Source organism: Pogonomyrmex barbatus, unplaced genomic scaffold, assembly GCF_055798465.1.
Source record: "Pogonomyrmex barbatus isolate J1 unplaced genomic scaffold, ASM5579846v1 scaffold16, whole genome shotgun sequence".
Lineage (NCBI taxonomy): Eukaryota > Metazoa > Arthropoda > Insecta > Hymenoptera > Formicidae > Pogonomyrmex > Pogonomyrmex barbatus.
In genome coordinates, this window is record NW_028297112.1 from 4785700 (window position 1) to 4799649 (window position 13950).

General features: G+C 36.0%; 1 protein-coding gene across 6 annotated transcripts in view; it reads left to right on the forward strand.

The window, feature by feature from the left end:
• nAChRalpha6 (nicotinic acetylcholine receptor alpha6) overlaps positions 1–13950 on the forward strand; it is a 223437-nt gene that overhangs the window by 2647 nt on the left and 206840 nt on the right. For all 6 annotated transcript variants that reach the window (XM_089074103.1, XM_089074101.1, XM_089074098.1 and 3 more), the window contains exon 2: positions 693–1235. In XM_089074103.1, coding sequence (XP_088930229.1) covers positions 1133–1235 — 103 coding nt within the window. In that variant the 5' untranslated portion in view covers positions 693–1132. The remainder of the gene's footprint in view (positions 1–692; positions 1236–13950) is intronic.

The window sequence follows — 13950 nt, forward strand, 5'->3', positions numbered from 1 at the left end:
GCTTTTAAATCATCCAAAGTTTCGATGCCCGTAACCGATGCTCGCAACCGTTACATATCGGGAAAAAATATTACGATAAATGACAGTAATATTTAAATGAGTGTTATTTTACTATCTCGCAAAGAATAGTATCTGAACTACATAAATTTCTTGTGTAACTTAAACTTTGGATCTACGAGAGAAGAATGATCCAGATATTTTTATCAGAATTTTATTTTTATACATGTGTCATGTGAACATTTTAAACAGACTCGGTATTGTATTATAATTTTATTAAAAATCTTATTGAACATATGATTAGAGTGAACATTTCAGAATTGAAGTAAAACCTAAGAGTATCATGTTCTCGAAAATTTTTGGTAAAATTTTAGTAGCATTATAAATTATCTAAATACGATGTATCTTATAGAATAATTATATACTGACATAATTATATAACTGAAACAATTTCGCGTCCAATATAAATTTAATAATGCATGAGAGATATAGACAGGGAATTCAAGCTTATAATTAACGCATGATTAAGAAATCACAATAATTTATAATAGGCAAGTACGTGAGCGCGCGTTGATAGTAAAAGTAATTTCGGCGAATTGAGGAGACGATAGAAATGCATGCCGCGAAACGACGCCGCGCGCGATGGGAAGTGGCCGCGAAGGGGTCGTTCACACCTATGAAATCATTATTTTCAGGATCCCACGCAAGAATGTTCGAAACGCTGGGAAGCATCGTCGCGCGAACGTAGCGCGTTCTCTCTACGAACGATAAAACGCCGCCACTCTTCAGCGATCGAGTCTTCGCGAATACACACGACCAAAGCGCGCGGAAGAACGCTTGGTTATGACGGCGAAGTCGGGGGGTGCGTTAGCGAGGGCATCGAGTATCGATTAGCGGACGATTCGCGCGGAATTGAACTCGACTCGTGACACCCTGCACGATGATGATAATTAGTGACGCAGCGGGCGACAAAGCGCTTCCGGGCGATACTCGCGGCGGTGACCGCTGCATGTAGAAGTGAACACGCAAAATTGTGCAGTGCATCACGGTTACGACGGGGCACGTCGGGACCGGATAGAAGAACATCGGCAAGTCGGTGTCACGCCTCGACCTGGACCTGCAAAATTCATCTGCCATGGCGCACCAGGCAAGAGGTCTACCGCAATTGCGAATAAAGTTTTATAATACGGTCGCCGCCAGTCTCCAAATAGTCCTCTTGCTCACCGTCCTACCTCAAGGTAAGCTCGCCGAGATGCACTTCGATATTTTACGGTGAGATTGTACATTACTCGCGTTATGATTTTCTTTATCGCTCGTCTAAGCCGTTTCAGAAACGGAAGGGCACGTATTTCTCTGAACGACTTGAAGGTATCGACGAGGGGGAGAGAGGGAACTATGTAACTCACAGCGATTCGAATAAAATTATTATATGTATTGATTGAAAGAAATAACATTTTGATTAATATGAGACTGTATAAAAGTGTCTCAATTAAATTATAATATCAAAATTTGAAATATCATACAGTGAAATATCATACATCACATAAATGTTAAGTAATAATAAGATTTTTTTATAATATAACAAAACGCATATCTATATTTATTTATCATTTGGGTATTTTTTAAACATAACATATTTAAATTTTTTTTGCTCAAACTATTTTATCTTCTTTACATGATAACAAAATTCAGAAAGCACTCGATTTATCTGTAATATATTTGACTATCGATTCATTTTAAACGAGACTATTTTATCATTGGTTTCCAAATTGTTGTAAAATTTGAAATAATTTTATTTGTTGAATCTTAAGACATTTCTATTTTAAAGAAGATGGCCACCATTATTTTCTAGCAAAAGATTTAAAACTAAATAAGTGTTTGGAGATACGTTTAACCTGTGAATGTTTTTATTATCTCTAATATACATAACTGCATAATTTTTCAATATGTGACACAGTTATAATTTTTCATTAGAAATTTTGATATATTATTGATAAAATTATTATGAAATCAAGATGAAAATATAAGTATAACTTATCCTCGCCTATTAGTATTCAAGGACGCTTGCATTAAAGAGATTTCTGCACGCGGCGACTTCTATCAACCCATGTCACTTCGTCCGGTTATTCAGTCCTAATATAGAAATCCGAAAATAACTTTAGACGAGTACATAATTTAACGAACGACACTCCCTCGATTATATTATAACGTTGTCTTTGCCACAGACATTTCTAGTCGAGCGACACGTTAAATACAAAAGAAATCATCAATATTACAATTACATCGATAAAGCTAATCCTGTCGAATATAATTATAATAAATCATAATTGTAATAAGTTATAAAAATCGTAATTAATAACGATAATGACTTGTGGATTGTTATCGACTCAAGTGTACCGATGTTGACTCAGACGATTGGCTTTAGATGACTTGAAAATTACGGCTGCAAAGTGAAATATGCCTCGTTCGTCATACGTGCAGTTTACACACACACACGTGTGCGAAAAGTGCGCTGTTTATATGATTTACGCGTAACTAATTACGCTAAGAGCGCACACATATACACGCGTATAATAAATCGGTTCGTCAATCATAATTATGGATGACACGTTCGGTAACAGTGCAACGTATAATGGAATCACTGCAACCGCGGTGCGTTGCCGGGTGCGACCTGCCATCACGGTGCATCGGCGCCCGACCGCGACAAAACTGCATTTTGTTCGGTCAACGAAGTTTCGTAGCTGTACACGATACGACTCGGCCGGAATTAAATCGCACGATTTGAGAAAGTCCCTCGGAAAAACATCGACATGTCGCGAACAGCTATGGCGAAGTTTCAACATGGCCAGCGTTAGCTTCTCCTCGGACATTTTACGACGTTAATCTGCTCGGAAACAGGTTTTGATCAGGAGGAAACGAACTTGTTATGATTTTTGAGAAAAATTTCTCGTATTATCGAAATTGATGGTGAAATTATAAGACGAGGACCAAATAAAAATATAATCAGAGGAAAATTACGTTAGAAAATTCAATTTCTAATTAATATAATAAGTTTCCAAGACATTTCTTTATTTGATGAAATTCCTATGATTTTACAATATTTGTACAAATCACTTTTTACTTTTTTAGCAAAAGAGAGAAGAAAAACAAAACTGCATTCGTATCTTTTAATGAAGTAATATATATTAATGTATATTTTAACGCTGGACCTTTTTTCTCTGATTCAGTCCGCAATCAAAACACAACGATTATACATTTAGAAAGTTAAACGTGACTTTACTCGAGCGAGAAAATATGCGAAATCATAAGTCAGGGGGAAACCAAGGGAATACCAAAGTTCCGCGATAAACATTTTGAAATATCGTGCGACGATTGAACTCGCGTGATCGTTCGGCAACACTAAAGTTAAACCGCCGGATTTAAACTCGGAATTTATTGGTTCGTTGAGACGGAGCAGCGACATTAATATCCCTTCATCGTCATCGCTCATGTGTTAAAGGTTGCCCGGCAAAAGCGATAAAATTCCGGTATAGAAATTCTCTCCCAATATTAAGCATTGCTTTCACACAAATTTTTGCGAGTAACATATATATCTTTTCTATCATTATTCTGTATGTTTTCAAATATTTTAATTTAAAATGTAAAATATTTCACCACTACTATATATCATTTGAATAATGCTGTTTGTTATTAATTAATTTTCACATATGCTGCATCAAATATAAAAAGAATTATTATTATAATATATATCGCAATCAACTATTCTATAAACTGTCACTGTTTTCATCAGCGATTTTTTTTTTATAACAAATAACGAAAAAATTTTTTCTATACTGTTGTTCGTTAGGCTGTGATTTTTATCAGTCGATCATTACTTTATTCTCGTTCTCATTGCGTTGTGTCAGTCGTAAATCAATCAGTGCGGTAAGTGGAGAACGATGAGCAATTTCTCCTTTCTTACTCAACTTCCTCGGCGGCGCGTCCCGATTTAATTTCGATTCAGAATCTGTTAGCTTTAGCCTGATGCGCTGATGTAAAATTCATCGTCGTGTTTTTGGATGGATCTGGCCCACGACACATCTGTTTTCAACGGCGTGGCTCGCACATTTCTTTCGAGTGAGTCCGAGATTACGCGGCTCACAGTAATAAGTCATTCGATTTATCGCCGGTCCCGTGCGAAATATCTTCTCAGAGGGGCTAGATTTCAAGCCCCTGGACCTTTCCTCGTCCTCAACCTCGCCTACTCCCCCTGTCGTACTGATTGCCGATCGATCGTGAGTTATTCTCAGTCGAACGGGAAAAAGCCTCCCTGCGAAACTGCCGCGGGCACTGCGTATTTTTCTATGTTACGTTTTACGGTAGCCGATGGCTGTTTCTCAATTACCGGAGTTCTGACGAGCAGCTCTCTGAAAATTCTCTCAAAGAGGTTGCTCTTCAAAATAGCGCACCGCGTTTCTTAGCGAGCAACACATTATTTATGTACAGAATCATGTGTCGACTTTCTTTCTTTGCAATTAATCGCTAAATAGCAATCTTCCAAAATAAAATTCAAGATATTTTTTTATCTTTAAATCGATGGAAAGATGTTAATTGTTGTGTGATATAATTTATAATTCGTAGCTTTTAGTTTGCTGCTTTTATGTTGCATAACATAGTTGTTGTTGGCTCGAATAATTTGAAGTACTTTATTTATGATCGAAAAATATATTGCATCTTGTATGCTTTGCGCTGCGTGTGTTTATTTCACATACCACGCACGTGGCTTTGAAAAGCAATAAAGCATTAACATCGTTTGAACGTTTGATCGGTAGTAAAGTCGACAGTCCGTCAACTTTAACATCGATCGATTGACTATCAGACTAGAGCAGTAAGCACCCTGTCAATGAAGTGACGGCGCATGAGCCGATCAAATGCAAATTTCTGATAAATGTTATTGCGTTAGATAGAAAAATAATATTAGAATAATAGATATTCTCATGTAAATTTACAGAGAAACCTATTAAATTGTAGATATGAAATCTTTGTCGAACTAAACGGAAAACTATAATTTATTAATTGATCAAGTTCTATTTTAACGCTTATTTAGTCAGAATAAAATATCTGTTCGATAAATAATTATTATAGCTTGCTTGCTTTTCATATAATAATTTTCCGCAGCCGCTTAAGCCTCACGTACCGTACTTTCTCGCGAAATATTTTTCCGGAAATAGTTAATACATCGATGAAGCAGCTTTGACTCTTCCGCGTTTGCTCATACAAAATATCTCGTTCGCTTCACAGTAATCAGTTTCGAAGTTCTGGCAAAGTAATCTGCGATCGATGCCCCAAAAAGGCATCGCGGATGGAAAAACGTCGAAGGGGGGGGAGGGAGCGGAAGTCAGTCTTCGTTAAAATTTCAGAATGTTCCGCCGAGGATTACGCTTGCAGCGTGTTCGTTTAACGCGTCGGCTCGACGTTTTACTGTCACTGGTTGAGCACCACGGCTGTCGGATATCGAGATTTTTACATTGCGCGTATGGCGCCGCAACGGAGCAGAGACGCCTATAACGTTGATATCGATTCTCGAACTTGCAACCGCGCTATTTCTCGTACGCGCGAGCATACATGGGTATTAATCGAAGGAAATACTTTCGTCCCGTGATTTAGCTTTTTTTCGAGATTTATTTTTAAATCGACTAAACGGCAACTTTCATACCGGCGGAATCAGCACAAATCTCGCGATGACAGCTATTGAAATCACATTACAATTGATAGGCGAAGCTGCATTGATTTAGCAGCAGAATTTAATTCGGCCATCTGTGAGATTTTCATGCGTATCGCTATGTTGGTCTATCTGATAATTAGAATCCGATCGTTGTGTTTTATAACGATTATAATTTGGTGGCTTTAACAAGGTAGTCCACATTGCGCATTGTATAACTGCTAATGCTCTCATTATGGGCATAGTAAAAAATTGTAATTTTACTTGAAGCAGGCAATTGTCAATGAGCTTGACTGACACACTTTGATTTAATATAAAGATAAAAATAGTATTATCCGACATTATTATTCGCGTACAATAATATTATTTCAATATAGATTTACAGAAAACATTTTATGACTGAACATAAATATTATTAAGTTTCAACATAAAAATTATAACTATTAATAAAATCCGGTTATAAAATTTTTTAATGAATAAATTTGTAATTATAAATGTACAAAGAACTATAAAATTGCAAACTCTACAGTTTAGTACAATTATAAATAAATTATAGTTTATCCATTTTATATTTGTATGGATTTTTTTATAATTTTTTACATTGTTTTATGTATAGTTTTTACATTATTTTCTCTTGAAAATTGGGAACATAAGATTACTTTCTTATTTTCTTATATATTTTAAATACATTAGTCTGTGTACAATTTATTAATTTGTTAAGTATTTATAGGTAATAATAATAATGATTCTCTATGTAATACGAGTCTTTTGCAGAAAAATAAATTGGGTCACATGTTATCTGCAGATTCACGGGATGCATAGCATGTAAAAATGTTTATTCGTACAGTCCATTAGTACATATTATAAATTAGTTCAAATTGTAAAAGTTAATGCTTGCGCTGGTGCATTTCGGTGTAATAGTAGTTGCTGGATTAATAATTCAATGTTCGTTTGATCCTCGTAGTTCAAATATGAATCCAAAACATGTAGTATATTAATATTAATACATGTAATGGGAATTAATTCCAATTACGACTTTTAATCTATACGTGTGCTCTATCAAAATATCATAAAAAAATATTTTATTAACCAAAACTCTAAGATTAATTATGAAACACATGTAAATCTGTACAATTCTTTTTTATTAGTCTCAGTCTATTGTATTAAATGACACGATTGTTTCTTATAGAGTGACAAAGATGAAAGTTGAAAATTATATAGAGCGTGTCTATAAATTGTACTGTTTTCACAAGACGGCTGATTGCTGAAGCTCGCAAAACTCGACGATGGCTTCCCCGAGAGACCATATTGCAGTGCCAATTCGTTACGAATTAACTTCTCGCGAGCGATACATTATCTCGGAAGCGCACGTAAATTCGCCCGCCGAAAGTTGCGACTGCGGTCTCGGGGGTAAGAGACTGATCGCCCACGAGGATCTCCGAAATGATTTATAATCCGTCATAAAAGCAGAAACTCCCGGGAGACGCGGTTAGAGAACGCCGCAGCATCTTCATCATTTTGGTCGGGTTACGACGGCGTGTGGAGGAACGGCGGCGCGATTTTCGTACAAACCCGTACAAGACCACGGCCTCGTGCGCCGATCCGTTTTATTTAAATCACGTCTATCCATAACGTCGAAATTCACTTTGGCCCTTTTAATGATGATTTATGCCCGCTCGTCTGTCCGATCCACTTTTCGCAATTTAGTTTAGTATCGCGACAGGAATTGTCTGGCTTGAGAGAAAGGATAATCGAGTGTACTGCATCACATGCCCGGCTCGATATATATATATATATATATACGAGTCTCCTTCCCAACATAAGTGACGTTCGAATAATTAATAAGACGTGCTCCGCGAAGATGCATATTGATAATTAATTAAGGTAAACAGCCTCGTGATTGCGAATCGCGCGATATACATGCGCGCATCGATTTCGGCGTATTACCGGATATGCCTGTAAAGGTAACGGCGAAATATGTATATTTACGATATCTCGCGAGAAGTTCGGAGCGTGATAGCGTGATGCCGTAAACTATGGAGTACGAAGCAGATTATATCTTCTTTGGGGGCGGGACATGCGGGCGCATGGTGGAGTCCCTGAAACTTTTTGGCAGAAATCTCTCCACGAGCGGTTCGGTTTGCCGTATTTACCGGGAGCTAAACGCGCGAAGTAAATATGCAGCAACGGAAGGACCAGCGGGTCTCCACATGACACGAAATATCGTTCTGTTTCCAGAACAAATATACGAGCGGTTGTAGGATGGACCGCGCGATCGCGCAATCGGCGCCAAACTTTCGCACACGTCGTGTAAAAGTGGAAAAGTTTTTATTCGTCACATCACAAGAGCCTTATCCGACCGAGATGAAAATCGCGTTCTTCCCTCGGAGGAAACCTTCATCGTTATCAGACGTCAAATTTCAAGGGCGACCGCCACGCCGGACGTGCGAAAATCTGAATATTCTTTGTGACCCAGATAAATTTGACTTTTCAAGGTGTGGTGGCGGCTCGGCGCGGTTTCGCATCCCGTGGCAATGAATGAAACATTTCGTCGCGGCGTAAGTGGATTCCACGAAATGGTATTAGAATTTGAATTTCTCGGTAGTACTGGAGGAGCTCAGTAGGCTAGGCATAATTCTGGGAGATATAAAGTGTTCTTCTTGATATGCGGATTTCTCCCGTGAGGAATGCAAATATTTTGCGGGATCGATTATTTTGAGAATCATTGACTGGGATAGTCTCGAAGATTGAACTGTCGTTTCCGCGTTAAAGTAGCTGGCTCTACGACGAAGGATGATTGGATCTGGGAGAGTTCTATGTACCTTTGTGCACTTGATCCTCTCTTCATCTTGTGGAATAAAAAAAAAAGTATAACTCAGAGTTATAAGCTATTTATGAGCTTTAAAATCCTGCAAATTAAACATTTTGAACTTGTCACTGTAGATTGAAATTTGATTTTTTTAAATAAGTAAACGTTCCCTCAGCCACCCCACAAAAAATCAAATTTCAATAGTGACGAGTTCAACATTTTTAATTTGCAAGATTCGAAAGCTCATAAATAACTCAATTCTGAGTTGTACCTTTTCTTCATTCCTTTCATTAAGGTGAAGGGAAGGTGCACAAAGATCTTCTACGTTCAATTCATAATGTGTATCTCGTGGGATTCTAAATTACATAATCTCTCCGCTGCATTCGTTTACCATGAGAAACGTTTGTCGCCGTTTACAGTCACATAATTAGAATTGTAGGTCATATAGTAGGAACTATTCGTATAATCTCCATTCAGAACGAGCTTTCTGAGCTTGACAGGCCATAGAAATCAGTAGTCTAGAAATCAGTAATCTAGATTTGTTATATCGAAAACAATTCGTCTACCGGATGTCCCGTAACTAAATTGTTGCTTTGAAGTATCGATATAGCGAGCTCTATCAGTCGTTTGCGTTTCCATTAGGTCGCAAGCAACTGGATGTACATCTCGAGCTTTAGATTCCGAATGATCAAAGCGACGTAGCCAATCTTATGTAAATGCGAAAGTAATCGAAGTCAAGATGCTGCAGAGTAGATGATATATACACACGGGCATATCTATCGATCTCTCGATCCCTGCGGAAAAAGTCAGTGTGACATGAACGCCGCGAAGCCAGATCGCGCTTGCTCGCGCGATACAGATACATCACTCATCGCTCATAGCTAAGATACATGTGTCGCGTCGAACTTCCGTCATGGATCTCGTTTCAATCTATTTCTCTCTTAAACATATCCAAACTTTTTCTTCCTAATCTTTTTGAATCAAACACAGAGTTAAAGAAGACGAATAAAACGTTGCAGCGCGATAAGTTTTAACGCGGCTATTTCTTTGCTCCAACGTAAAATACTTATATCATATTTTTCTTGCATTGGAATGAAAGAGAAATTATATGAAATTCTACGAGAATACATATCTGTGAAAATAAATAATGTGTCAGAATGTTTTTCTAACTTTATTTGTTGGTATTATTATTTTTACGATTTTATTAGTCTATTTTTGGTAACTTTATGAATATATTTTATATTTCTATCTTCTTTTTTTGATATATTAAACATTCTTTTTATTTATTGCGAAGAATGAAAATTTAAATCTTCTTGTAATACTTTACTGTATAATTATCGGCGTTATTATTATTATTTATCTCTCCATTATATTCCATGTTAATTAACAATTTTTCTTTGTGTTTAATTCTGTGAGAATGCTTTCTCAAAGTACTTATAAATCTTTTACTCTCTCTCCTCATCCTGACGCGAGCTTATGCAAGATTTAAGAAGAGCAAGAAGGGCGCCTCACAAGAAGTTGATAGAGGCCAACTGAGAGAGATCTCTTTTATAATTAGGCCCATGGACAACGCGTTGCTCCACTAAGTTACCTGTCTAACAATCCCCAGCGAATGAGTAAGTGGCTTCCATCTCGAGACTAGTTGTCTTCCTTGTCGCGGAGCTTATTCGGTTACGAGTAACCATCCAACGAATGAACTGCCTCACATCATCTTGACATTTTTGACCTAAGTGACATATCATGGTTTATATAACATATCTATTCACTTCATATATAGTAATGAATTTAATATAACCATGTAGGAAATCATTTTCAGAGATAGAACTATGCGAAAAGAGATGATATCCCCCCCCTATATATATATATATATATATATATATGTATATTAGTAAATATATTAACTATATATATATATATATATATATATATATATACATATATACTATAATTATATATATATATATATATATATATATATATATTGATAATATATATATATATACTAAAATAATATAAAGGAATTAAAAGAGAAGAAATTAAAAGAGATTGACTTTAACTTTTTTCTTAACCTGTATTAATTCGAGTCCATTAAATTATATAGAAAAGAGGTGATATTATGGATCGTGTAGATATTAAGTCATTCATTAATATCTCCATTATTAGGTGACAAATTCTAATAATTATTCATAAAATCATTTGTTTAAATTCACCGTTATGTAATAGCGCTATGTTAATACACAATAACCAACATTTATTATAAGGCATTTTTACTTTTAAACATTTTCAAATTTTTCCAAAGTATATTTTAGCGTTCAATTATATATATTTCCTCATTCTTTTTAAACTTGAGCGTATTATCATTTATATGAATGTATGTACATTTGAGAATTTTTTTAATATTTTATTTAATATTTTATTCAACTATATACATTTTCAAGTTATTAAACAAAATTAAACAATAATGCATAGCATTTTGTTAATGAGCGATTCTTTAAGCGTACTGGTAATATGACTGTTTTTGAGATTTTTATATTAAAATTATTTTTCGATAATAATTTAAGTTTAGTTAAAAAATTTAAAAATTTATTTTGTAAAAACCTGTCCTCTTTGCGATTTATCTTATTTATTTTCTAATTGAAAGAAATCAACATCTCTATTTATTTTAAATTTCGCGATTACATCGTAATTCTTTCTAACAGTTTATTTTAAACAAATATACAATTTTATAATAAAATATTATATCTTTCGTAAACAAAATCAATTTTTTAAATTTATTTTTGATGGCTCATATTACCATTACCATTACCATTACCATTTCCTGTTCCTCTTCGATCCATTATGTATCGCTTTTATAAATAATATTCAATGTAATAAATATTTCATAACTTTGAGTCTAAACTTATTGAGTATCACTTTGATGAATATAATGAATATAATGATTAAGTTTTCAGTTTAAAATATTGATTATTAACAAAATTATTGTACAAAATGTAAATGGATGACCAAAGTACCATCTTTTTCTCTAGTAAACATTTGTATCGGTGAAGTACAAATATTATAACAACTTTTTCATATTTTCTTAGTACATATGATTGAAATATTTTGATTGAATAGGTGATCTGTTCAAGCGCATGAAGTTTATCGATATTCGAATATTATTATCGAATCTATTTAGTTATTAGACTATTATCGACTATTTATACGAAAAGAAATTCACTCTTCCGAAGGAATCCACTCAAGTTTCCCTAGTGGAAACCTACCACGGAAGAAACGGGACTGTTTGCGTGGAACTGTTTACGCAGTTGGGAGCGAAAATTTCCCATAGTCTCTGATTTGCAAGTGCAGTCTTGCGTAAATGACACTGGCACACAGGCAACGTTTGACTCATCCGCCTGTCCTCGTTATTGCGACGTAATCTTCGTCGCTACCTGAATAATTAAGCGATCAAAGTTATCGCCGAGCGACCCCGTTTAGTCGTGGTACTTTGAAAAATCTTCTTGCGCCTTTTAGACATCGCCTTTTTTGTGAGTGTAATCTCTGACTCGCAGATAAAATATTAATGTCTCTAGAAATTGTCTAAAAATTCGATAAGCGAGCGAACTTTTATAGAGATAAATAAGGAAGCGAGTGTAGATTGTATCTGTGGCGTATATATTTACGCCCGTTGTTACGAGCGTATACAGTGGTACGAAACAGGCCGACGAGCCAACAAGTAGTTATGGCCCCATCTTTTTGCGACCGTGAGACAAGGTCGTTACGGTAATCCGCCACGACTCAGACCCGCGGCATTAGGCGAGGAGTGCATTGTTTAAGACACGCCGTTAGTGTAATTTGCGCCAAAAAAGCATACTGTCTAGTTTCGCCGTACATTAGCGACTTTCAACAAAAATTGTAGACTAGAATAATTAAGCGTACCGCATTGTTGCGTTAGAATTAGCGAGTACTTCGTCACGGTCAGGATTTAAGATTTTAGATTTACCGTCTCGTTTTAGTCAGTCTTTATTTTACGAAAGTAAAGTAACATTTCCCGACTCGAGAAAATTTTCACGCTGTCATATTATATATAATAGATTATTTTTTTACTTTTAATTTGAGACGCTGATGGAGCTCGATATAACGCGCGTACATAATTCCTCGTTTTCCTCGTAAAAAAATTTTAAATTTCCGGTCAATTTATGAGCCGGCGTATAGACCATATACACCATACACAACCATATACACAGAGATATGGTTTTATACAGCTTGGGATAGGTGTATGGCGCGTGTAAGGTAAATTGCCTACTCGGAGTATTACGGATAAGCAACAGCTGTCGTGTGATACCGTCGAAGTTGCTCGGCTTTCTCCATGAGTTTGCAATCGGGTATCCGAAAAATAAAGGCTAATATGGTACAGGTATCGTACACGGGACAGGATAATATAGAGCGGCTTATGAAGATGCCGGATATATTGCCAGGATTATACGACAGGCTCTAGTCGAGCTATCGTTGCACCGCGCGAGACCGAGCGCTATGTGATGGAAAAGCGTAAATGGCGGTTGACAGGAAGGTTTCATTTTCTATTTTATTGCAAATTGTTTGTAGTCTATTTCGCGCAATAGAAAGAGACGAAATAATTTATGAGGATTATAAATATTTCCAATTGAATGATTGAACAATGAAAGTTCGATATATCTGAAAAATTAATGTATAAAATGCCAAATATTTATAATAGTTTTAAATTATTAATAATATCAAGACATATTTATTCATATTTTTTACAATATATCGGTCGTTAATATTAAACAGTTTAATTCTTCTTTTTACAAATAAGAAAAAATATATTTTTGCATAAATTTTGATTGAGCTATTTTATTAATGTATATTAATGAATGGAGGCATGCAGCTAATATATTTCGCATGGCCTCGGCGAAACAAACATGGTTATTATGTGTGTAATGCGGCAATCAACGCAGCAATTAATTAAACACTCGATACCGCGTAATTAATGCGGCGACAACAATGAATTCCCCGGAACGATCCGCAAGACGTCCCCCCATCGTAGTTATCTCATCACTATCGAGTCCACGTCTTCAAGTAGTTCGAGGATGGGAGCTATCCCCCGTTAGTTTCCCGTTAGTTGGACAACATTGTCGGGGACGACAAGACGTTGAAATCGATATACGAGCACATTGAAAACCGTCGGTAGAGTGTTTATCTGGGATCCGTAAGCCCTTGTGATTCGAGCAACCGAAGCTACCTCGATATCTACGGTCTCTTAAACGTCGATGTGCATATACCGGTCGACCCAATAAGGACAGAAACCCTCATCCCCGATGCCCGGCGCTTATAATGTTCTATCTAACCACATCTTCTCCTAGTTTTCAGTGGAAGATGCTCTGAAGAGGATTAAATGGACAGATCGAATCTTGAAGAAGATCTTGAACGTCCAAGAAAGCACTCCATA